Source organism: Mixophyes fleayi, chromosome 2 (assembly GCF_038048845.1).
Source record: "Mixophyes fleayi isolate aMixFle1 chromosome 2, aMixFle1.hap1, whole genome shotgun sequence".
Taxonomy (NCBI): domain Eukaryota; kingdom Metazoa; phylum Chordata; class Amphibia; order Anura; family Limnodynastidae; genus Mixophyes; species Mixophyes fleayi.
This window is the reverse complement of record NC_134403.1, coordinates 174,524,988-174,552,565: the sequence shown is the minus strand read 5'-3', so window position 1 is coordinate 174,552,565 and position 27,578 is coordinate 174,524,988. Positions and strand designations below refer to the sequence as shown.

General features: G+C 43.4%; 1 protein-coding gene across 5 annotated transcripts in view; it reads right to left on the bottom strand.

Annotated features, from left to right (window-relative positions):
- Window positions 1-27,578, bottom strand: part of AUTS2 (activator of transcription and developmental regulator AUTS2) — a 1,332,985-nt gene that overhangs the window by 733,098 nt on the left and 572,309 nt on the right. For all 5 annotated transcript variants that reach the window (XM_075195009.1, XM_075195006.1, XM_075195008.1 and 2 more), the window contains one exon: window positions 2,336-2,371. In XM_075195009.1, coding sequence (XP_075051110.1) covers window positions 2,336-2,371 — 36 coding nt within the window. The remainder of the gene's footprint in view (window positions 1-2,335; window positions 2,372-27,578) is intronic.

The window sequence follows — 27,578 nt, the reverse complement described above, 5'->3', positions numbered from 1 at the left end:
ATATATATATATATTTAAAAAAATAAAAAAATAAATATATATATATATATATATATATATATATATATGTATACATATATATATACAGGCAATGGTAAATACAAATGCAATTACATGTACATTTTATGGTAAACTATACACGTTCATAGTGTAACATAACTTACCTGCGTCCTTTATATGTTTTTATGAAGCCAATCAACATACTCTGCTGGAACATTATAATATTCACAACAATAAAACACCTGTAGGCTGTGTCCCCAGTAACAAACTCTGTACTGAATACATACTAAACCATAGGAGACTATTATCAAATGATTGACCTTGTGAAGAGTAAATCTTGAATACTGAAAACGTAATCACACAGATCTGCTATCACTTCAGGCAGTCCTTTCCCCATGTTACCCCAAAATAAAGCTTGCTTCACCCTTTTTTACTATTGTCTAATAGAGATAGATGCTTGAACCATTTTCAAAATTAAGTAAATGTTTTAAATTTTGGAAATTTGCGACATTTGACCATAGTTTGAGCCTGTTCCCGCAGGTTCAAGGTTGTTTGAAAAGCTTAGAACCTGTTTAGACCTGTTCAACATTCATGGAACCTGTTTTTTATGATCCCATTTGATGTCCATTCAGTGTGTTTGACATATGTGTAAGATGTTAAACATTGGACGCACCCAACGTTGTCCAACATTGAATGTGTTCACTGTGGCTTAAATGCTTTTGACGAACGTCATACATATATTTCAAGCGCATTTGACATTTGTTGAGAACTTGATGAATTTGCTCATCGTAAGTTTTGCATGTTTGACTAACTTGATTTCAGGTTACCAATGTAAAAACAGTTCCAGAAGAATTTGACCAATTTAGGTCAAACAATGAATGAACTGGCCCTAAATTACAACGGAACAACAAAGAATTTAGAATCTATAACACCCCTATTTAATTGCATTTCAAACTTGCTTCAACTGTTTGAGCTTCTCTATTGTTTAATTCATTAATATCATCAGGGAACAATCACCCTTAATTTTATTAAAAAATTCATGGATCAACAAAAAGAGAAAAGGAAAGTTCAAGCATCAGAAACACTGAGTACTTGTGTATTACTTATTCAGAAATTCACGTAGTATAATTCATTAGTGTGCTTGGTTCTACGTATGCAGGTTCCATACTACTTCCAAAAAGTCTAGAAGTCAGGGAAGCTTTCAGATCTACAAAATCTCCTACTCCAGATCAATTAAATATGAAATTGATTTTTGCTGATCTGGAATACATTGATACATATCTTGCAACTATCCTACAGCAGCAGGAAACACATATCCCACGCTTAAGGCCTTTCCTTCAGGGGGCATAAAATGTTTTTAAAACATTTTTAATGGCAGGAATCTTCACAGTCAAAAGCATGCACAGTTCCATTTAGCTAGTTCCCAACTTTTTCCTCTTATACAGAGCAGTTGCAGATAGTGGTTTCAAATTAATAACATTGGAATTATATATAGTATATAATGAATATTTTTCACATGCTGTTTTAACTTTCTTGTCTTAATTGTTTGTATTTAATTTTAAACTTTATTGGACCCAGACATGTGTAATATTTAGTATAGTATTTATAATATAATAGTATTTGTCTTATTTAAACTCAGTATCTGCAGTATGATAACACAAGTTTGCATAAAAGCACTGTCAGATATGTTCTGATGGTAAGGTGCCTTTTTTTGCCCAGTATCGGCTAACTCCATCAAAAGATAGTTTAATCCCATTGAAACACATACGTATATTATTTATACCTGTATTTTACCACAACAGGAAGCATAAAAAAGCTTGTTTATTAAAGCATCATAACACTTTGGGCAATTTAGTATTTTAGATAAATATGTAGTAACAGTTCTTAGAAATAATGCATTGTCTATTGTGAATACATTGTATGGAGTGCATTGCTTAATCGGCTAGTGTTGAATACAGTATTTAGACTTACCTGGTTAAAACATAATATGAACAAAAAAAATTCAATATAACTTTGTTGACAAATGTAAGGTTGTTGCAGACTTTTGGTCACAGAAAATATGAATGAGCATGGAAACTGCAATTAAAGCTTTTCATTGTGATTATTTGTAACATTTGTTACCCTAATGGCTTGTAACAGTTTTGAAACTTTACTTGTCATATAATACATATAGAAAAATGTATCACTGATTATGCAGCTAGCTTGTTCCTCTCCATAACATGACATTTTAAGTCTGCACACAGCGATTATCTCAACTTGTTCTGACAAAATACACAAGCAGTATCATTAGTCATGCCACGGCCTCACAAGGTATGTTGTTAAAAGTTTCACTTACAAAGTAGCCTGTTCCCAAGCTGGAAGCAGCTGAGCTCTGCAATAGAAAAAAAGAAAGAAAAACAAAGCGGAAAATCAGTGTTGTGTTTTTAACACGTTCCAATCCACATAGCTCATTACCACCACTTTCCATATTATTTCATCACCATATCACAGCTCCAGCATGCTGGTCCTTGTCATATGCTACTGGAACAAGGAAAACATTGCTTAATTCCCCCTTCTCTCACCTCCCTTCCTCCTTTAAATCTCTTAGCGGTTTGGGGATGGCAGCGTGTTATGTACTGAATTCCAGGCTTCTGCCATGGCCGTAATTGGCAATTTATTTGACAGGCAGCTGGGTAATGATGGCATTTCACCCTGCACTGAGACTAAGCAGACACTCATCAAACTGCCTCCCTGACTTGCTGACATTCACTGCCCTTATCCCAAGTTACTGTGTATTGTGGCCACAAAGTGGCAAGAGGGAGAAAAGAACAGACCGACTTCAAAACGGCAAATCCTACAGGGCTTGGATGACTTTTTCAGAGTGTGACCTGCTTGCCAATTGATTCCCAGGGGTCAGAGGAAAATGAGGCATGTTGTAAACATAATTAGTAGTCTGAGATGTGAGGAACGTGTAGGCACAGCCAGGGAACAAAAACATCAGGCAGCTGGGGACTCTAGAATTACCAAACTTCTCACTATTTGATCGTCTACAATAAGATCCTAATATTTGTTCATTGTGGTTTTTCAATCAAAAGAATGTTTCTATGTTTAATGTAAGCCATGTAACAAATAACATTTTCCAGTGTATTCATTTTGTTGTCTGCATTATAGTGTCTAGTAAATGATCAGATTGAAACTAAATAAAACTACTTCAAAAGAAAAACACCTTTCTTGTTTGCAACAGGCTCACAAAGCCTGTGGCTCTCAGGCTGTTATTAATGTATAAATCCTAGCATGTTCAGGACCACAGTAATATGGGAAATCACGCTCAGTGCGGCAGTGATGGAGTTTTCAGTGGTTCAGTTTAGCCCATTCAGCCAAAAGATTAATTATAAGAAAAGCTATCAGCCAAACTATAGGTGGAATGATTAGCATCAGAGAATCCTGCGACAGTTCAGTGCTAAGGAATAGACCAAATCTATTGTGGTCATGGATCAGTTTTAGGCTTTCACAGGGTTACTTATCAGTATGTTATAGCTCTGCTTGGAATAAGGGCAATATGTAAGCCAGTTATTATTATTATTATTATTATTATCGTTTATTTGTAAGGTGCCACAAGGTTTCCGCAGCGCTGTACATGGTAAAACAGTAGCCTATACAGGGTAAGACAGTACAGAACAATAAACACAAAGTACCAGTACTTCAGAAACTCCAGGCAGGCAGATACAGTAGAGACGGAGTGGAAGAACAGGTATGGAGACAGAAGGGAAGATGGGCCCTGCTCATACGAGCTTACATCCTAAGGGAGGGTAAAAAGAATCAGGTACATAAGGGAGCCAGTGAAGCAACGGGGAGAGAGAAAGGGGGCAGGGGAGAACCAGAAGAGGTGAGAGGCTAAGTGGATGGTTGGTAGGCCTTAAGGAACAGGTGAGTTTTAAGAGCCCGCTTGAAGGAGCACAGATTGGGTGAGAGACGAATGGAGCGAGGGAGGTCGTTCCAGTGAAGGGGGGCAGCACGGGAGAAGTCTTGGATTCTAGAGTGGGAAGAGGTGATCAGAGTGGAGGAGAGGCGGCGATCATTGGCTGAGCGCAGGGAGCGGGCGGGAGTGTGAATGGAGAGGAGGTTAGAGATGTAAGGGGCAGTAGACTGAGAGAGAGCCTTGTAAGTGGTGGTGAGGAGTTTGAAAAGGATTCTGTAGGGGAAGGGGAGCCAGTGTAAGGAAAGACAGAGAGGGGAGGCAGAGGAGGAGCGGCGTGAGAGGAAGATGAGTCTCGCAGCCGCATTGAGTATAGAGCAGAGGGGGGCAAGGTGGGAGCAGGGGAGGCCAGTAAGGAGGAGGTTGCAGTAGTCGAGACGGGAGATGATGAGAGTATGGATGATAGTTTTGGTGGCATCTTGAGAGAGGAAGGGACGGATGCGGGCAATGTTGCGGAGTTGGAAGCGACAGGCTTGGGCAAGGGATTGAATGTGGGGGGCAAAAGAGGGAGAGGAGTCGAGAGTGACACCTAGGCAGCGGAGTTGGGTGACAGAGGAGATAGTGGAGTTGTTAACAACGATAGAGAGGTCATGGTGGGAAGGGAGCCTGGGTGGGGGAAAGACAATGAGTTCGGTTTTGGAGATGTTAATTTTAAGAAAGCGAGAGGACATCCAGGATGAGATGGCTGAGAGGCAGTCAGTTACACGAGAGAGGAGGGAGGAGGAAAGATCAGGAGAAGAGATGTAGAGTTGAATATCATCAGCATATAGGTGATACTGAAGACCGAAAGAGGAGATGAGAGCCCCAAGGGAGGAAGTATAGAGCGAAAAGAGTAAAGGGCCAAGAACAGAGCCCTGAGGGACTCCAACAGGGAGAGGGGAGGGGGTGGAGGAAGAACCAGACGTGGATACAGAGAAGGAGCGATTAGCAAGGTATGCAGTTGAATGAAAAGGCAATAAGTTTGTAAGATTGTAAGCTTGCGAGCAGGGTTCTCTTACCTCTCTGTCTGTATGTATCACCCAGTATTGTTTTATTAATGTTTGTTCCCAATTGTAAAGTGCTATGGAATTTGCTAGCGCTATATAAATAAATAAATGTGGATGATGATGATGATAAGCTTCCACTGTTAATGGTTAGGTGGGAAAAATCTTAGGGCTGGATTTAGATGTGAGACAAGGTAACTTTCTGGGCAGCAAGGTGGCTTAGTGGTTAGCACATCTGCCTCACATCACTGGGGTCATAAGTACAATTCCCGACCATGGCCTTATCTGTGTGGAGTTTGTATGTTCTCCCCGTGTTTGCGTGGGTTTCCTCCGGGTGCTCCGATTTCCTCCCACACTCCAAAAACATACTAGTAGGTTAATTGGCTGCTATCAAATTGACCCTAGTCTCTCTCTATGTGTGTATGTTAGGGAATTTAGACTGTAAGCTCCAATAGGGCAGGGACTGATGTGAGTGAGTTCTCTGTACAGCGCTGCGGAATTAGTGGCGCTATATAAATAAATGATGATGATGATGAGCTCTTTGCTTTTTGTGTGCACTACTGGTTATCCAATAAGGAAGCAGTAAATGGCAGACCTTTGACAGGTGTTTCTGACAGTCATTGCCTACTCTGACAATGTCACAATGGTGGTGTTACAAAGGGAGGTGATAGCTGGAGTGACAGATATATTGTCTTGTTTTCAGATAAATCATAACATAATAGACTTATTCTGGTAAAGGGAGCAGTTAGATAGTTTTGTCCTCCAAGATGTTTTCCTCCATATAAAGCCAAACATCAAAGTCTTAGGATGAAACACCAATATGTCTGTTAGGACAAGCTAAATTCAGAAGTGATGTTTAAGGCATCCTCATTCTGGAGAGCACAGTGACAGGGATGGCGTTCCCCCCTTAAGAAAACAGCTGACCTTTTAAAAACATTTCTGTTACATTTTACACTGCACGATCACTATGTTTGTCTATTGCCAGTTTCACTTTATTTCACAGTCTACAGCTATGTCTTTCAACTCTTCTGTGGCAAGAGAATTTCATCAAACAGAATATTACCTACTTGCAAACTAAGGAAGAAGGATTGTCTATAATCATTATATTTTGTATGAAGAATAATTAAATGTAATTGCAGTATGCAAAGATAATACTTGTAAGGTTGGACTATGCTGTTGCATTGTTATCGGTACAGAGCACTAAGGTGACCCAGAACAAACACTGGCCTTATGCTGCTTATGTCAGAATCTCGGAGGCAGCAACAAATTAGGTAAACAAGATTAAACCCTCCCAGGAAACTAGTGGACAGAATAATTTAATAGAATTGCCTTGAAATTCGCTTTCCAATTCACTGGCCCTGAGAGAGTGCCCAGGCTGTTTCCTAAGAATTCTTATTAGCTATCATCCTAAGAATTTCCTTGAAGTTCAGGGATATAGTTTAACTCTTCTTTAAAGGGAAGCTACATTAAAGGGAATGTAAAGTGCTGTAGGATCGATGAGTGTCTTCATGAGGAATGCAAAAAAATATATGGTTCATTTGTAATCCAGTATCCCTTTAACACAGAGCTGCAGCTCGAATAAAATGACAGAGATTGGGTCTATGGTGCATCTGTAGTCAGGGCCGGATTAACCATAGGGCTAACTGGGCTACAGCCCAGGGGCCTATGGCATCCAGGGGGCCCTTGAAAGTTCTCAGCAGCAGTATTGATCGGTCGGGGCGGGGGCGTCCCCAGCCCGATCAGTGCTGCTGAGCACTTTCACTGCGGTCCTTCCCTGGCGCGCTGTAGTCTCCTTACTGAGGAGATCTCGTGAGTCTCACTCTCACGAGATCTCCTCAGTAAAGAGCGCACAGCATGCCGGGGAAGGAGGTAAGTGCGGGGGGGAAGTGGGCAGCTCCGGTCACGAGGGGTGGGGGGGCCCTCACGGGGGAATGGAGGCCCTTTTAGCCCAGGGGCCTCCATTCCCTTAATCCGGCCCTGTCTGTAGTACTCAAGAATTTAGAACATTCTCTATCTTAGTTGCCATAGTTTTCACATGTATATGTCACGACTGATAGTGGGTGTACGACTGATAGTGGGTACCTGCTGTTGTTGGCGCAACTCAGAGGAAGGCGCGGAGTCTAACGTGCCCCTGGTATTCACCAGGAACCCCCGCAAGGAAGTATGGACTCCGCTGCAGGGACACGCAGGTCGCGGTCCTTCCTAGAGTCCACAGCGAGATACAAGGAGGTGTCAGACAGGCCGGGTCAGCAACGTTCAGGTAGAAGAGGTACAAAGGGAAATCCAGAAGAATGGTGAGGCAAGCCGGGTCGGTAACTTTCAGGGAGCACAGTACAAAGGCAGAATCCAGATAGGGGTGGTCAAACGGTCCGGGTCAAAAGGGTCACAAGCAGCACGAGGATAGTCAGGAACGAATACAGCAACTGGTATACACAAACGCTGGAGACAGGAAGACCTGATACTCTGGCACTGGTGAGAGGGCAGGAAGAGGTTTAAATACAGTGGTAACCCAATCAGAATCAGCGCTGCAGCGCTGTCATACCTGCCGCCGGGAATCCTTCATAGCGTCCCGTTGCCTAGCAACGGGGCGCGTCATCACAGCCAGGAGTCAGATGGCAGGGGGATCCGGAAGTGATGCGTCTGGTTGCATAGCAACCAGACGCGCTGTCAGGCAGACAGGCGGCCGTGCGGACGGCGCCTGACAGTATACCCTCCTCTTCTTCCTCCTGTTTGAAGGAACTTTTTGAGAATTCTAGGAGCGTGAAGGTCCTGCTTGTCCACCCATGATCTCTCCTCTGGGCCAAATCCTTTCCAATGGACAAGAAATTGCTGTTTGCCACGAAGAATGCGAGAGGCCAAGATCCGATTGACTTCGAATTCAGTTCCAGAAGAGGTCTGTATTGGTGGGGGGCGACAGGGAGGTCGATAGAATTTATTGAGTACCACTGGTCGTAGTAATGAGACATGAAAGGTATTATGACATCTCAGAGAAGGAGGAAGTTTCAATTTAAAGCATACAGGATTAATGACTTGCATGATGGTGTACGGGCCAATAAATCGAGGAGCCATCTTCATAGAAGGAACCTTTAGTCTTAGGTCCCGGGTGGATAGCCATACTTGGTCTCCTACCTTTAAGAGAGGAGTGGCCCTCCGATGACGATCTGCAAAGATTTTGTGATGCTGAGTAGCCTTGAGTAAAGCCATCTTAGTCTTAGCCCAAATGAGAGAAAACTCCCGATAAAGAGTATCTACGGCTGGAACCGGTGAAGAGGACACTGGAAAAGGATCCGGAAACACAGGATGACTTCCGTATACAATAAAGAATGGGGAGAATCCGGTAGACTCATGAATGTGTTGGTTATGGGAGAACTCCGCCCAAGGAAGGAATTGAGACCATTTATTCTGATTGTCGGAGGTAAAACAGCGGAGGAATGTCTCGAGATCCTGATTGATTCGCTCCGTCTGTCCGTTGGTTTGCGGATGGTATCCCGAAGAGAATTTCAATTCTATGTTCAATCTCTTACAAAAGGTTCTCCAAAAGTGGGATGTGAATTGGACTCCACGGTCCGAAATGATCTCCTTCGGGCAACCATGTAATCTAAATATCTCCTTGATAAAGATATCTGCCAGACGACTGGCCGTGGGCAGTCCAGTTAGAGGAATAAAATGTGCCATCTTCGAAAATCGATCAATAACCACCCAGATAGTGGTAAACCCTGCACTATGGGGTAGGTCTGTGATAAAATCCATGGCCACACTTTCCCAAGGAGCATCGGGGATAGGGAGTGGACGAAGAAGGCCTGCCGGAACTCTTCTACAAGTTTTGTGTTGAGCCCAAGTAGTGCAGGAAGCAATAAATTTACCAATATCGGCACGTACATTAGGCCACCAGAAGCGTCGGCAAAGCAGCGATGTTGTCTTCTTTATTCCAGCATGGCCGGCAATGCGGGAGGAATGAGCCCACTGCAGGGTCTTGAGCCGGAGATGAGGTTCCACGAATGACCGGCCTGGAGGAGGAGAGGACGTTTTGGTCCTAGTAAGGGCTACGATATTAGAAGGATCAATAATATGCTGAGGAACCAACGGTCTTAAACGATCGGAATCGTCAAATGAGCGAGATAATGCATCGGCCCGTCCGTTCTTGGCTCCCGGGCAGAATGTGAGCTTCATGTTAAATCGAGCAAAGAAGGATGCCCAGCGGGCTTGCCGAGGATTAAGGCAACGAGCCTCTTGAATGAATACTAGGTTCCGATGGTTGGTAAACACAGTAACAGGAAATATAGCCCCCTCCAACAGATGTCGCCATTCCTCCAGAGCCGCCTTGATGGCCAGTAACTCCTTATCCCCTATTCCATAATTACATTCACTTGGAAGAAATCGTCTGGAGAAAAACCCACACGGGTTGTGTGAGCCAGCCGGAGACTCTTGAAAAAGCACCGCCCCAATGCCTACAGAGGATGCATCTACCTCTAAGAAGAAAGGTCGTTCTTGGTCTGGCTGGGACAGAACTGGGGCTGAAGAAAATGCTTTCTTTAACGTTATGAAGGCAGGCATGGCTTCCGAGGACCAAACCCTGGGGTTGGCAGTCTTCCTGGTTAAAGCTGTAATGGGGGCTATAATGGTGGAGAATCCCTGAATAAATTGGCGATAATAGTTTGCAAAGCCAATGAACCTTTGAATAGCTTTAAGGCCTTGTGGCTGAGGCCAGTCCAGAATAGCTGATACCTTGGTGGGATCCATACAAAGACCTTGACCCGACACAATGAAACCAAGAAAAGGGACCTGGCTAATCTCAAACACACATTTCTCCAGCTTGCAGTAGAGGTGATGTTTCCGGAGTCTACGTAAGACCTCCTTTACTTGTTCCCGATGAGTCTTCAGATCTTTAGAAAATATTAATATATCGTCTAAATACACTACCACAGAAGTGTATAACAGGTCATGAAAGATATCGTTAACAAAGGTTTGGAAGATGGCTGGGGCATTGCAGAGGCCGAAGGGCATCACCAGGTACTCGAAATGTCCATCTCTGGTGTTAAAGGCCGTTTTCCATTCGTCTCCCTTTTTGATGCGAATCAAATTATAGGCCCCACGGAGATCTAGTTTGGAAAAAATTTGAGATCCACTGAGTTTGTCAAAGAGGTCGGAGATGAGAGGTAGTGGATATCGATTTTTGACAGTGATGCGGTTGAGAGGACGATAATCAATACAAGGCCGAAGAGACCCATCCTTCTTCTTAACGAAAAAAAAACCTGCACCCTCTGGGGAAGTGGATTTGCGGATAAATCCCCTTTTCAGGTTTTCTGAAATGTATTGAGACATGGCTGACGTCTCTGGACGGGATAAAGGGTAGGTCCTCCCTTTGGGGATGGGTTGGTCAGGGGATAAAACAATAGCGCAATCCCATGGACGATGAGGAGGCAAGATCTCCGCTTCCACTTTACTGAATACATCTTGGAATTCCATATAGGCCTCAGGAAGGTGGGTTAGCTCGGAATGAGCCATTACTTGACATTTTGGAGGCAAGACTCTAGACAGACATTCAAAGCGACATCCTGAACCCCACGACATAACTTGAGCGTGGTCCCAATCCATCTGAGGAGAATGTTTTCTCAGCCACGGTAGCCCCAAGATGAGGGGATTAATGGACCTCGGCAACACCAAAAGTTGGATCATTTCGCTATGAAGTACTCCTACCATCAACCGAACAGGAGAAGTCACGGAGGAGATGGAGCCGTGAGTGACACGACTTCCGTCGACTGCCGTCAGAGATAACGGTTGAGGCAATGGGTGTAAAGGTATTTGGAGCTGCGAAGCTAGATCTGCCGAAATGAAGTTCTCGGAGGAGCCGGAGTCCACAAAGGCCGTGGTGGAAAAGGTACCCTTGGGGGTGCTCAGGATGACAGCCATCTGAAATTCTGGGGAATTTTCTTTAGAATAGGGAGCAACTGTGGATTCTCCTAAAACGGCCTCCCCGCCACCGTTTAGGAGGAAGAGTTTCCCGGTTTCTTAGGACAAACTCTTAGCAGGTGTCCCGGATCTCCACAATACAGACACAGGCGTTGTTTGAAGCGTCTCTCCCTCTCTTCAAGGGATAATTTAGAGCGTCCTACTTGCATTGGTTCGTCCACTGGCAGGATGGGATTTTGGAACTGGGGTGCTAGCCGTGGTATGAACCGTTTGCCAGGAGAGCGTTCCTGCGTGCGCTCTTGGTAGCGCAAATCCACCTTGATGCACATGGAGATGAGAGAATCTAACTCGGCCGGGAGTTCTCTGGAAATTAGCTCATCCTTAATCCGGTCCACCAGACCTTGCCAAAAGGTTGCCACCAGTGCTTCGTTATTCCATTTTAACTCGGAAGCCAGGGTTCGAAATTGAACTGCATATTGCCCCACGGACAGGTCACCTTGGCGGAGGTTTAACAAGCTAGTCGCTGCAGAAGCAACTCTTCCGGGATCATCGAAGACTTTCCTGAAAGCTTCAATGAAGGAGTTGGAGTTATTAAGAAGTGGACCCCCTTGTTCCCATAAAGGTGAGGCTCAGGCAAGGGCTTGACCACTGAGGAGGGAGATGAGAAAGGCTACTTTGGTGCGTTCTGAAGAAAAGGCCCCTGGGTTGCACTCAAATTGAATGGCACATTGGTTCAGAAAGCCCCTGCACTTCTTGGGATCACCGTCAAACTTTTCGGGTGTCGGGATGCGTACACCGGAGGCCGCTGTAGAGACCGTAACCACACTGGATGCTGTGGATGCCGCAGAGGTTATGGCTGGTGTAGCGGGTGCAGCATTCTGAAATGAATCGAAGCGGGTAGCAATCCCTTGGACACATTGTAGGAGATGCGCTTGGGCTGCTTCTTGTTGCTCCACTCGTTGAGCCAAATGCAGGAGTAGGTCACGAGCAGACGGTTCACCAGACCCCTCCGTTGTCATGGCCAGAGTATACTGTCACGACTGATAGTGGGTGTACGACTGATAGTGGGTACCTGCTGTTGTTGGCGCAACTCAGAGGAAGGCGCGGAGTCTAACGTGCCCCTGGTATTCACCAGGAACCCCCGCAAGGAAGTATGGACTCCGCTGCAGGGACACGCAGGTCGCGGTCCTTCCTAGAGTCCACAGCGAGATACAAGGAGGTGTCAGACAGGCCGGGTCAGCAACGTTCAGGTAGAAGAGGTACAAAGGGAAATCCAGAAGAATGGTGAGGCAAGCCGGGTCGGTAACTTTCAGGGAGCACAGTACAAAGGCAGAATCCAGATAGGGGTGGTCAAACGGTCCGGGTCAAAAGGGTCACAAGCAGCACGAGGATAGTCAGGAACGAATACAGCAACTGGTATACACAAACGCTGGAGACAGGAAGACCTGATACTCTGGCACTGGTGAGAGGGCAGGAAGAGGTTTAAATACAGTGGTAACCCAATCAGAATCAGCGCTGCAGCGCTGTCATACCTGCCGCCGGGAATCCTTCATAGCGTCCCGTTGCCTAGCAACGGGGCGCGTCATCACAGCCAGGAGTCAGATGGCAGGGGGATCCGGAAGTGATGCGTCTGGTTGCATAGCAACCAGACGCGCTGTCAGGCAGACAGGCGGCCGTGCGGACGGCGCCTGACAGTATAATTTGTATTGTACAGTGTCAGGTTATTTTCAAGCAGAAAATCGTAACTTACAAGGTAACTGCAAACAATGTTCTGCAGAGGTTGGTAGATGTAGCGACAGGCTTGGATAGCCCTGTGGAAAAGCTTCATATTTAAGCACCCATGCATTCCTTTTTCCTGACCATTGGGTGTACATTCACTTTTTTTTCCCACCTCTTTGTTTCTGAGAACAGATTGCCAACTTTGATACATTTTATAATGAGCAACATTCTATACTGCAGAGTTGTTTCCAGCACAGTGTATGCCAATGCAGCCACCACCATGTTGCTACTTTAGTGGTGTTTTATGAAGGGCTTAATACATTCCACTGAGAAGATAGGATAGAATAAATATGTTGCTTGAACGTGTAAGGGGCACAATGCTAGGAAATTATTTGCTATCATCAGCTACACTGGCTGGAACAACATCCAGCTCCAATTTACCCTCCACTGTCCATGTGAATACTATACTTGCATTAAATACAAAAGCACTTGTGCTATATATACATACCAGTTTTTCTATCAAAGAGGTTTGTCACAGGCAGTGAATGGGTTGAATGTAGAACAAGTGATTACTTTATCATTGTGTTGTGTGAAGCTTTCACAGTTGTTAGCTATTATGGCAATGTAGAAACACTATGGGCCTGAGTCAATAAGGAAAGTAAGGCAAAAAAAAAGGAATACATTTTCTCCGGAACAAACCATGTTACAATGCAAGGGGTGCAAATTAGTTTATTATTTTTCACAAGTTAAATTCTGGCAGTTTTTTTCATCTAGCACACAAATACTTGATAACTTTATTTTTACATTGAAATTTAAAGTTGATATAGGAATTGCCCTATCCCAACTATAAATCTGTCTTCATCTTTTAAATTTACCTCCCCTCCAATGCAACATGGTTTTATCCACGTGCAAAGTTACTCCTTTTTTATGATTTGTTCTCCTTAATGATTCAGGCCCTATGACTATAAGGTAACAGTCATTGTCTGTCACTTATCTTGTATCACACTAGAATTGGTATCTCCTCGATCTTTGTCCCTCCTAGTCACTGTTGTCATGAATGAATAGAAAATTTAATAATTAAATTCCCCTTTGAGGTCAGGTCATTGATCATCAATTACTTAACTGTTGTGCACTATGGTACCAATATTTAAAAAAACCTCTGCACTTTTTGGCCCATTAATTTCCCACCTGAACTTACCTGAATGAACAGAATAATGATGCTAGTCTTTTTGTGTTGTGCTAGTTCAGCAGAGAACCCTCCAGAGCTTGAGGCCTCAACCACTACCTCCAAAAAAGTCAGCCCTATCCTAATAATAATTTACAAATTATACATAAGCCATTGTTTGTGTTTACTTGACAGGTGTTCACTATGCCATGCCCCTGCCTGAGAAATTGATATTAGCACTCTTTCAGCTGTTGTCTTTGGAAAGCCCTTTCAATAAAATAAAAGCTTTCACAAACAATATAAGCAGCTTTTTATTTTATTTTATTTTATTTGGAAAAAAAGGACAGTTGGGACATTTGTGCAATATTTGTGTTACACAAAATATAAACATATTTTTTAATATTAGTGAATGCAGTGTAATTAATTTTAATATAATTTTCTGATATATTTTACAAATATATTAGAAAATGTTCGGATTATGTCTGTTTTTTGTGTCCTTATAATACCATATATCATTAACATTGGCATAGGTCTACTAAGTATTGATCCTGTTTATAGGAAAACATTCTCAGAATGAACAGAACTGTTGCCAATAACATGTCAAACGCATGCCCTTAGCAATCTAAATCACAAGCCTCCCCCTCATCCCACTACCAACTGGACCATTTAGAGGTATGGGAACAAGGTAAACCTCCAACGTTGATGCTGGACTTGTATTGAGCAATCACTGATATATTCATAGTCAGTACACACATTATGAGCAATACAATGCAAAATGGATTCATAGAAAAATTCATTTTGTAGAAAACTGGATTTGCTCAGTGTCCTTAAATACTTGTTGATTTTTACATCATAACATTCGAAATGCATTAAAGAACTTCATTTTCATTTAGATGTCAGCAGTGGAAATCAGCAGGGTCTGTTGATTTATACTAATATCTGTTGCAAACAACGATAACAAAAAAAAATCCAATATCTTGCTTTGAAATGTAAAATCTCTCACATGTAAATATATAATACAAAGGAGAGATGGGTGCACAAGGGCTTTGTTATACATATTTGTCCTGACTTTTGTTTATGCAGGTTTGAGTGAACGAGGGAACAGTGGGTATCATTTCAATTTCTGATGTCAACATCAAATTACTTATTTAATTTCATGCCTGGCGAAGCATCGTATAGCTACATGCAGAATCATTTCACTTCATTTGTTATGCTGTGTTTTCTCGGCGATTGGCTTGCCTTCCAACTGACAACTTTAATTACGACAAGAATTTGATTGCACTGCTGAGGAATTAACATAAAGCAACAAAGCATTTAAGAACCCAGACTTACAAACAGAAATAGGCATCAGGAAGCCCATCAGCCTTAATAAGTGCAGGCTGCTTGTCATTCCTATGCTACCATGCAGATAAAACACATTAGAAATACTATGTTCTGTATGTGTACCCATAAACATGGAGAATTTCACAATCACTACCTATTGCTGTTAGGATGGCCAAAAGGTTTGCTTCTACTCATGTCATTGATCAAAACTTTTAGCAACAATTAAAATGTTCCAGAATTTAAGAAAATGCTTTGTTTTCTAGCATTAAATTCAATGACAAATGTAATAAGTGTGTTCACTGCCCCCATTTAGGGTAGACAATAGGATAGATCATGACAATTAGGAGGTTACGAGGGATTCCGTCTCAAGGGGTGAAGACAAGTTGGGGTCTATTTATCATTGTGATGCTCATCACTGGAGAAAACTCATTGCAGCGATGAAAAATAAGTTTTCTCCAGTATTCAACAACAATCTCTGGCACAGACAGTGGCGGTGAAAACTGCTTGTCACAGCAAAGTGTTTCTTCACATATCTGCATAAGGCTGCACTGTTACAATGCACTGTATTGTAACCCACCATGGAGTGGCAGGTGGCTTAAACATACATTTGCAAATGTGAGCAACTGAGACTTTTGCATTTTTATGTACAAGTAGAAATGGCAGCTCCTTTGGTGGCTATAGCAGTGTGCTGGGGAACTTTTCTCTGTGTTTGTTCCTGTCAGGATAAACCCTCCCTTTCACACACCTGCTATGAGCCTATAAATTGATTGAGCAACTTCCACTACCGTATTGTTTGTCTTAGAGGCATGTTGGTGTCAGCAGCTGATGGGGGTGCTGGTGTTGTATTGCCATTTGGAGGCTTCTGGGGTACCTCTTGGTAAGTTAGCTCGCAATTTAAAAACACATATATGTATGGCCCAATATATGGGACTCTCACTTTTAGAGTTAGGACCACAATATTAGCAAAAGCGCCATAGAGTGGCGGGTGGCTTAACATACATTTGCAAATATGTGCAACTGAGACTTTTACATTTTTATGTACAAGTAAAAATGGCAGCTCCTTTTCTGGCTATACCAGTGTGCTGGGGATTTTTCTCTGTGTTTGTTCCTTTCAGGATAACCCCACCCATTCAAGCACCTGCTATAGCCTATAAATTGATCGAGCAACTTCCACTTCTGTACTGTTACAGACAGGGCATTTCTTCATTGAGGACATGCTCAAGTGATCAGAAAACAAAACTTTATTCAGAAAGGACAGAGGAAGTGGTAGGGGGAATGCTTATCTGAGAACCTTTAACTCCACCCTTTAAAACACAAGTCCCCATAATTTTTTATTTAAATCCATTTTTTATTTTAGCTCATGTATTGGTCCCTGCTTTGAAATGGATAAAGGAGTTAAGTCTCCTTTTTAACCCTTTCACTACTTGCTCTGTGGGCTACAGATTATTATCCCTGGACATTGGCATGCCACCTCAACTAACTGTGATTGACATGAGGGGAGGAACAGGCAGCCAGAGGAGGAGAATGCAGGAAGAGGTAAACTGTCTCTTCACCGTTTCTCCTCCGTTGTGGCTGAAAAAGCTCACTAACGCTACACAGAGATGGTGTTTGTTTTTAAAGGCAGGTGGAGAAAAGCTTTGCACCATGATGACTTAAGAGGAGAGCAGCAATAGCCCTTCTTTGGGGAAAGCAGCTGTTTTCTCCAGATTTTTGGGCTATGCAGTTTCATAAATAGACCCCTTAGTAAGAGAAAGAGAAAAGGAGGTCAATGTGTGAACTTCAAGAAAAGAGAATGGATGAACATTTTATGACTCTTCTGAGAAGCAAGTAGAATGATATGATAAAGATCCCAATAAATACCATGAGATCTGTAGTCCATAACTTAATTACTGCAGCTAACATGCACACAAACTGGGTGGTGATGATTGTGGCAGCTGAATTTAATTGGATAAGGCAGTCAAACAATAGTTAGACAGGGACTGATCATTGAAGCCAATCAATGATTGCAGACTGAGCAATGCTAGGAGAGGAATATCACTAAGTCACCACCTTGTATGTCACGTCTGAATCACTTAGTGAAAAGAGCTGGACTCAGACATAGGTAAGTAGGCAGAATTATCAGTGTACTACAGCCACATGTGTTTGACATTCATATACATTATATATTAGCAACTGAGCCTATAACCTTCTGTCAGACGCCGCCCCCGCTGATTCCCTGTCAGACGGGGAACGGACGTCTGATCCCCCCCGTCGGCTGCCGCGGACTTCCGGATAGCGGGCGCATGCGCATGCGCCCTGGCCTCAGTCCCGTTGCTAGGCAACGGGACGCTGCTTCAATTTCCGCTGCCGCCTCCGCTCTCCACCAATCACCTCAGTCTGGATTCTATTTAAACCTGCCTCTGGTGCTATTAGGGTGCCAGAGTAACAGGTTCACCACCAGTGTTCCTGGCTTCCACTCTCCCTTGTTTTTCCCTGAGTATCCTGCTTCCTGTTTAACATTGTGACCCGGCTTGGCGACCATCCTCTTTCTCTGTGTGACCCATTCTGTACCGTGACTTCGGCTTGGCGACTACTCTACTGGATTTCCCTTTTGTACCTATATACCTGATTGCTGTGACCCGGAACCGTCTGACCTCTCTACGCTACACTGGTAACTGGCTAATAGGACCGCGACCTGCGTGCTCTCTGCTGCGAAGTCCAAACCTCCTTACGGGGGTCCCTGGTGAACACCAGGGGTACGTTAGACTCCGCACCTGTTTGACCAGTTGCGCTAATACCGGTTAGTGTCTATTTATCTTCAGTCTTCATAGGCCTACAGCGTGACAGTTTACTCTGGCCATGACTGACGGTACCGGTGAACTCTCATCCCGAGACCTCCTCATCCATTTAGGAGTACGGGTAGAAGGCCAGGAGGCCAACCAAGCACAACTCTTGCAGTGTTTACAAGGAGTGATTTCCCACTTGGATGCCCTGAGCACTTCTCAGGCAGCAGCTCCCACTCCTGATCCTGCTCCGGCCGCTGCACCACCAAGCGCAGTACTTGCTACCTCTAGAACACTACGGATTCCAACCCCAGAGAAATACGACGGTAATCCCAAAGGATGCCGTGGATTCCTGAATCAGTGTTCCATCCAGTTTGAACTTTCACCGGAAAACTTCGCATCTGAGAGAGCTAAGGTAGCCTACATTATTTCCCTCCTGACGGGACAAGCCCTAGCTTGGGCCTCGCCACTGTGGGAACGAAGAGATGGATCCCTCCTTCATTCTGATACTTTCATTGAGAACTTCCGGAGGGTATTTGATGAACCTGGTCGTGTGTCTTCGGCTGCATCGAGTTTGTTAGCTCTTCGCCAAGGTTCCTTAACTGCAGGTCAATACGCTGTTCAGTTTCGTACCTTAGCCTCAGAATTAGGCTGGAATGATGAAGCTCTCTCCGCCACCTATTGGCAAGGCCTGTCAGATCCTATCAAGGACGCACTGGCTTCGCAAGAGCTTCTGTCCAAGCTTGACGACTTGGTCTCTCTGTGTGTCAAGGTAGACATTCGCCTTCAAGAGCGTTCTCAGGAGAGGGTCCAAGGTCGTCGCACTGTACGTTTGGCTCCTCGTTTTCAATCCCCAGCTCTCCCGGCGGAAGAGCCGATGCAAATTGGACGCTCTCGCCTGTCACGGGATGAGAGGGAACGCAGGATCAAGAATCGTCTGTGTCTTTACTGTGGAGAATCCGGCCATCTGCTATCTTCTTGTCCCAAGAGGCCGGAAAACTTCACCGCCTAGGCAACACCAGGGAGGTTTTTCTAGGTTCCTGTCTCCATTCTCCCTCTCCCTCCAAAGATAACAGTTTTCTGATGCCTGTCACCCTCAAATTCTCGGACTCTTCCCTAAGTTGTTCTGCTTTTGTGGATTCTGGATCTGCAGGAAACTTCATCTCTGCCACTCTGGTGTCGAAGCTTCACATACCCTGCACTCCATTGCCGCAACCTTACTGCAGTTGACGGTAACCGTGTCAGCAACGGTTCCATCACTGACACTACTGCTCCAGTTCAGTTGCAGGTAGGGGTTCTCCATCAAGAGTGGATTCAGTTCCTGGTTATCCCACAGTCCGTTAACTCCATCATTTTAGGGCTACCATGGCTCAGAAAACATTCACCACAATTCGATTGGGCTCACGCTCAAGTTACCTCCTGGGGTTCCTCATGCTTCAATCAATGTCTCTCGAAAATACTTCCTCCTAACCAACTTCCTTGTCTCTCTCTGGACTCCCACCTCAAACTACCAGAGCTGTATTTAGACTTCATTGATGTGTTTAGCAAGACCGCTGCAGAGACTCTCCCTCCACATCGAGCATGGGATTGTCCCATTGAGCTAATTCCCGGCAAAACTTTTCCCAAAGGTAGAGTCTATCCCCTGGCTCTCCCTGAGACAAAGGCGATGTCTTTATATATCTCAGACAACCTTCAAAGAGGATTTATCAGAAAGTCTACCTCGCCAGCAGGAGCTGGATTCTTTTTTGTAAAAAAAAAAGACGGTTCATTAAGACCGTGCATAGACTACCGCCGTCTTAATGATATTACCATCAAGAGCCGCTATCCACTCCCATTGAGATTACAGAACTGTTCGACCGGATTAGAGGAGCCAAAATCTTCTCTAAATTAGATCTCAGAGGGGCCTACAACTTGATCCGCATTCGAAAGGGCGATGAGGGGAAAACGGCATTTAACACCCGTGACGGGCACTATGAGTACTTAGTCATGCCGTTTGGACTTTGCAATGCCCCAGCAGTTTTTCAAGATTTTGTCAACGAGATCTTCAGGGATCTTCTGTATCAATTTGTTATTGTCTAACTGGACGATATTTTGATATTTTCATCTGACTTACATGTTCATCGTCTCCATGTCAAGACTGTTCTTTCTCGACTCCGGAAACATTCCTTATATTGCAAACTGGAGAAATGCCTTTTTGAGCGTTCACAAGTTCCATTTCTAGGATACATCGTTTCAGGCACCGGCCTGCTGATGGATCCGCAGGAAGTGGAGGCCATTGTCAACTGGCCATTACCTATTGGTCTCAAAGCTACCCAACACTTTATTGGCTTTGCTAATTATTACCAGCAGTTCATTAAAGGCTTTTCATCCATTATTTGTCCTATTACAGCTTTAACTCGAAAAGGTGCCTGCAGCAAACCATGGCCTGTCGAAGCCATATTGGCTTTCAAGACTCTTAAGGAAGCATTTCTTTCGGCCCCTATACTAACAGCCTGACCAGGGGAGACCATTTTTTATTGAAGTGAACGCTTCTTCAGTCGGGATTGGAGCAATACTTTCCCAGAAATCTGCTTCAGGAACATTAGAGACTTGTGGATTCCTGTCTAAGAAATTCTCTAGCACTGAACTAAATCATGGAATCGGTGACAAGGAATTGTTAGCCATCAAGATTGCCCTTGAGGAGTGGCGCCACTTACTAGAGGGTGCCTTACATCCCGTCACGGTCATGACAGATCATAAAAATCTTACTTATCTCCAGGAGGCACAATGTCTTAATCCCCGTCAAGCTCGCTGGTCTCTTTTCTTTGCCAGGTTCCAACTCATTCTTACCTTCCGTCCCGGTTCCAAAAACTCCAAGGCCGATGCTCTCTCCAGGTCCTTTGATAATGCTGGTATTCTCACTTGTTTAGACAACAAAATGATTCTAAATCCAATACAAACAGTGGCCATTACCAATTCTTCAGTGACCTCTCCCCCTCCAGGGCGTTCATTTGTGGAACCTCATCTCCGCTCTAAACTACTATGCTGGGCTCACGAGTCCAAATTTGCCGGCCATGCCGGTTACAAGAGAACCAAAGAATTCCTCTCCAGATATTATTGGTGGCCTAAACTGGCTTCAGATGTTCAAAAATTCATATCTGCATGTTCGGTTTGTGCACGCCACAAGGTGCCAAGACAAAGCCCTCCTGGTCTTCTCCTTCCTCTGCCTATTCCGGATTCTCCCTGGACCAGCATTACTATGGACTTCATCACCGATCTCCCTTTGAGCAATGGCTACAATACCATCTGGGTCATGGTAGACCGCTTTTCAAAAATGTCACACTTCACTCCTTGTAAAGGTCTCCCTTCAGCCCCTAAACTCGCAGATTTGTTTCTAAAGAACATCTTCCGTCTTCATGGATGCCCTCGAGAGATCATCTCTGACAGAGGTGTACAATTTGTCGCTAAGTTCTGGAGAGCTTTTTGTAATAAGATTGGAGTCAGTCTCAAATTTTCTTCCGGATATCACCCCCAAACTAACGGACAAACAGAACGAGTGAATCAAGACTTGGAGTGTTTCCTACGGTGTTTTGCTTCTGATCATCAAACGACATGGAATGATCTTCTGTATTGGGCCGAATTCGCCCACAACAATCTTCTACATTCCTCCTCTGGGCGTTCTCCATTTTTCATTATCTACGGCAGACATCCCACTCCTCCTCTCTTATCCGAAGCTCCTTCTTCTCTAGTACCAGCGGCTGATACTCTCATCCATGACTTCTCTCAAATCTGGTCTCAAACCAAAGAAGCAATGTCTACTTCAGTACAGAGACAGAAGAAAGCGGCTGATCTTCATAGAAGAGTTGCTCCAGTCCTAAGGGTAGGAGACCGTGTTTGGTTGTCTACGCGCAACCTTCGACTTCAAGTCCCATCAATGAAATTGGTTCCTAAGTTTATTGGTCCCTTTTCCATAGCACAAGTCATCAATCCTGTTTCCTTCAAACTTGCATTACCTCCGTCTCTTAGAATCCATAACACATTTCATATTTCATTGCTGAAACCGGTGTTTCTCAACGAATTCTTCAGAGAAACTGCTCCTCCTCCACCTATTAAAACATCTTTAGGGGATGAATTCGAGATCGAGAGGATTCTGAAGAGACGTTTCTTCCAGCGCAAACCTCAGTATCTAGTACACTGGAGAGGTTACGGTCCGGAGGAGAGATCGTGGGTCTCGGAAGCCGACCTTCATGCTCCTCGTCCCCTTGCAAAATTTCTGAGGAAAGGCAATCCTTCTCTGAGAGGGAGGAGGGGAGGGGGTACTGTCAGACGCCGTCCCAGCTGATTCCCTGTCAGACGGGGAACGGACGTCTGATCCCCCTCGTCGGCTGCAGCGGACTTCCGGATAGCGGGCGCATGCGCCCTGGCCTCAGTCCCGTTGCTAGGCAACGGGACGCTGCTTCAATTTCCGCTGCCGCCTCCGCTCTCCACCAATCACCTCAGTCTGGATTCTATTTAAACCTGCCTCTGGTGCCATTAGGGTGCCAGAGTAACAGGTTCACCACCAGTGTTCCTGGCTTCCACTCTCCCTTGTTTTTCCCTGAGTATCCTGCTTCCTGTTTATCGTTGTGACCCGGCTTGGCGACCATCCTCTTTCTCTGTGTGACCCATTCTGTACCGTGACTTCGGCTTGGTGACTACTCTACTGGATTTCCCTTTTGTACCTATATACCTGATTGCTGTGACCCGGAACCGTCTGATCTCTCTACGCTACACTGGTAACTGGCTAATAGGGACCGCGACCTGCGTGCTCTCTGCTGCGAAGTCCAAACCTCCTTGCGGGGGTCCCTGGTGAACACCAGGTGTACGTTAGACTCCGCACCTGTTTGACCAGTTGCGCTAATACCGGTTAGTGTCTATTTATCTTCAGCCTTCATAGGCCTACAGCGTGACACCTTCAATGTTTGTTACCTGACCCTCATATTGACAGTCTGCATAGCACTATCCCACCCCTACCTCCCTGCTATCCACAAATATTTTGTTCTGATGCACCATTTTTACAAAAGCTAAACTTAAGAAGCGTGAGTATTGAGTTACTGTAATCTTTGCTCTCACAAACAAAGCAGGGGTTGTATCTGAAGCCCCGCCTCCTCCTCCCTGCACAACACTGAATGCAGGGGCAGATTTGCTTGAAGCTGTGTATTTTGGGATTGCTACAAACCATGATTCAGTCCATACCAATCCCATCCCAAGAGAAGTCAACAGAGCACCTAAAAAAGTATTAGTTTGTAGGGAACTTAGGTTGAGGGATATTTGGAAACCACTGGATTGGGGTAGAAGGTATCCTAAATATGAAAACTAACTGCATGGTCTGGTGAACTGCATGATGGTGGAAATAAAATAGAGTTTAATTATAATTACATGGGAAAGAAAGGGGGAGGAATTAGCTATTGAGAGATGCAGGAAAGTGAGAAAGAATTACCAGTAAGAGGGATGGTGAGAAATGAACTGAAGGTTAGAAGGGAAAATTAACTAGAGGGCAGGGAAACAATTAATTATTGGATAGTAAATTAAATACAGTGTGGGGTAATTTGTTACTTGTGTCCCTCACTTGTGTCCCGTCTGTGAGGACTTTTGGTATGCAGGGATAGTTGGAATGTATGTCACTCATTGTGCTGCTCTTCAAAGCATGCAGTAAATATTAGGGAAGAATGAGAAGGTTGGAGACAGAGTAGTGCTTGTGGCTGTTCAAGACTTAGAGTCTCCATAATTTTTTCAAGGCACCCCTCCAAAATAATTACAGAGCAGTCCCGTTTTATTAGTAGTTGGGTCAAAATAATGTAATAAGTATTTAGGTCAAGACAGAAATACTTAGTAAGTTGTTTGCAAAAATAATACACATAAATCCAAGGGAAAAGAATATTTTTATATATTTTTTCCAATTATATTTCTGTCAAAAGAATAATTTACAGCTAATTTTAAGAGGAATAAGATCAAACAAAATAAAACAACATGTACAAAATCATCACACTGTTCCCCTTCATCCTCACACTGTGTGCCCCTTCATCCTCACACTGTGTGTTACTTCATCCAGACACTCTGTGCCCTCCTTCATCCGCACACACTGTGCCCCCTTTAGCCACATACTCTGTGCCCCCTTCATCCACGCTCCCTGTGCCCCCTTCAGCCACACACACTCTGTGCCCCTTTCACCTACACACTTTGTGCCTCTTCATCCACACACTCTGTGCCCCTTCATCCACACACTCTGTGCCCCTTCATCCACACACTCCGTACCCCTTCATCCAAACACTCTGTGCCCCCTTCATCCACACACTCTGTGCCCCCTTCATCCACACACTCTGTGTCCCTTCATCCACACACTCTGTGCCCCCTTCATCCACACACTCTGTGTCCCTTCAACCACACACTCTGTGCCCCCTTCACCCACACACTCTGTGCCCCTTCATCCTCACTCTGTGCCCTCCTTCATCCTCACTCTGCCCCTCTGCATCCTGACTCTGTCCCTTCATCCTCACTCTTTCCCCTCTTTCATTCTTTTGCCCCTCTATTGTTGTTTCATATTACCATATACCCTCCTTTTCTTTACTTTTCTTTACTTAACATACTCTTTCTTCTTACCAATTCGGCGGCGCCTGGGACCCAGCATCCTCCTCTCTCCTGACGCTTCTCACTGCCTATGTCGGACGTGATGATGTCACGCCCGACATTCAGTGAGAAGCGAGGAGGGAGGAGGATGCTGGGTCCCGGGCGCCACTGGATTGGTAAGTTTTTGGTTTTTTTTGTTCCTGGTCAGGGCATCCCTGTAACAGCGCCGCGGCACCCCTGGGATAACAAGATAGATCACAGAGTACCTCTTTGCGTGTACCAAGAGTGTACCAAGTGTGTATGGAGGGCATAATTTGTGCCTTTGCTATTGCCAGCGTTCTTACATTGCCCTATGTGTTTTAATAAGATAAGAGTAATATACTCTGTCACCCTATTGCTGAGAAATTATATAAGTTGTATACTCTTTTCAGGAAAGTAATTCTGAACTAGAAAAACTAAGGGTAAAAAACCCAGTTGTAAATGGTAGCCTAAGCATTCTAGAGTACCTGTTCTGCATTGTTTACGCTATTATCCACTATATCAATACAATTACTTGCATTTTGATGTCATTCTCTTGGTACTATGTATTCATCAGTGTCTTTTTATCAGTTATGGAAGATTGTGATCTTTTATCTGTGTACATTACAGTTCAGTTGTTCTGAATTAATAAAAGGACATATACTGGCCATTGTTCATTAAAATAATAAAAAGTCAAATTCATGTAGACTGCAAAGTATGACAGAATACATTTATAAATCTTATTGAGCATTATTTATGAGTCTAGAGAATAAGAGTTAAGGACATTTCTACAAGAATTTTAGTCTTTAAATTTCAGAGAACTCCCACATTGCTTGGGATTTTTATCCTCTTGGCTGCTGCTCTATAAAGCCTGATCCAGTAATAAATACTATTCATTTTGATAAGATATATAGTATCAGTGGATTTGTTTGGGAAAATCAACAACAGGTTCTAATAAAAAAAAAGTTCCAAGAAATAACTGCATCAATGCATGACAATTTATTATTTTAGAATTTCAATAATAATTTTACATTTTTAAATTGTTATATACTTATTATACAAAGTTGTTCATTATTATTAACATTAAATGTATTTATATAAATATTTAATTGCCCTGGGCTAGGACACAGCCGGGCTGTTCTCTCTGCACTGGCTACAGCTGTATCTACACATGTCTCAAATACTAACAATACTAGAAAAAGGCCATTTGTGTGGTAAATGTTACAGGAGGTCATATAAAATCAAATACGTTATTGTAAACTAAAGAAGGAATTTCCTTTTCTTTTATCCTTTTTATGTATTTTTTTTTAAAATAATTAATTTTTAACTAATATTTTGTTACCAGCTTACTAGGGTGCCACAATAAGCACAGGTTAGCAACAATGAGAAACAGAGATAATACATATATATATATATATATATATATATATATATATACACATATATATATATATATATATATATATATATATATATATATATATATATACATACACCAACAGGGACTGTAATTATACCAACAGGGACTGCATCTTAGACGTTGACCCAGCCCTCTGATTTTATGTGGCCTTCTGCTTCGTGGCTGAGTTGCCGTTGTTTCTAAACGCTAACACTTTTTAACAATATCACATACAGTTGACCGTGGAATATCCAGCAGGAATGAAATTTCACTAACCGTATTTTTGCAGCGGTGGCATCTTATCACAGTATCATTATCATCATCATCATCAGATATTTATATAGCGCCACTAATTCCACAGCACTGTACAGAGAACTCACTCACATCAGTCCCATTGGAGCTTACAGTCTAATTTCCCTAACATACACACACAGACTAGGGTGAATTTGTTAGCAGCCAATTAGCCTACTAGTATATTTTTGGAGTGTGGGAGGAAACCGGAGCACCCGGAGGAAACCCACGCAAACACGGGGAGAACATACAAACTCCACACAGATAAGGCCATGGTTGGGAATTGAACTCATGACCCCAGTGCTGTGAGACAGAAGTGCTAACCACTAAGCCAATGTGCTGCCCAGTACCACGTCTGAAGTCACTGAGCTCTTCAGAACGACCCATTTTGTATCACCAATATCTGCAAATGGAGACTGCATGGCTAGGTGATTTTTTACAACTCTGGCAATGGGTCGGATTGAACAACCTCAATTCAATAAATAACAGGTGTGGCTAAATACTTTGTCCTTATAGTGTGTGTATATATATATATATATTGGTATTAAAGCCGGTCTCTAATATTAACTTCCAACTATTGATTGCCATTGACTGCTAGTAGGATAAAACCCAGCAGATCAAATAACTCACCCTGATAAAGCTGGAATATTGCTAGAGAAATGCATCTGGACTCTTATACCGACCCAAGAATATTTGTTGCTTCTTTAAATCAGGACTGGTTCTTACATAACAACATGAGCTACCTTTATGGATAAGTACATTAGGTGCTGCAACTCAGAAGTACATTGTTTTTTAGTAGGAACTGGAGATCGTCGTCCAGATATTGGCTTGGTAATTATCACCACATAAGAACTATATCAATATTCTTTACATCGAGGAATGCGGATACACTTTACGCTTACTTAATTCTTGACTTACTCTTTGAACATATTCTATGCCTATTTAAGTCTATGCGTCACTATTTGGATAAAGTTGGCTCCACTATATAAGTATTGTGACAGATACTGCCTTCTTATCTGGAATTAAATGCAATGATGTTTATCATAATGTTATAACCTCCTTAAGAAGTGCTAGTTTTGTTCACTTTGAATACATTGCATAAGAAAGCATTTTGATACTTTTTTACCCTTGGATGAGTGTTTTAATATATTGCTTTAATAAATTTGATAGTTAAACCTGGGGAATGTTTTACTAATTGTGCCTGTCTTGTCTTGGATGAGCTTACATGAGGTTTCTTGATATACACTCTCCACATCTCAGTGTTCAATTTTTTTTCTATATCTTTAAAAATATTTATAATTTTCTATGTCTCCACTCTTGTCTATTCGCCCCGTTCCTTCAATTCATAACAAAATCAAAACAGAAGAAATGTCAGACGTCTAAAAATTCCTTATTGCATACAAATAAGAGGATGGTCCTGTCACTCACCGGACTGTGAGTGCTACTTCTCGTGTATTCAGGAACCGTG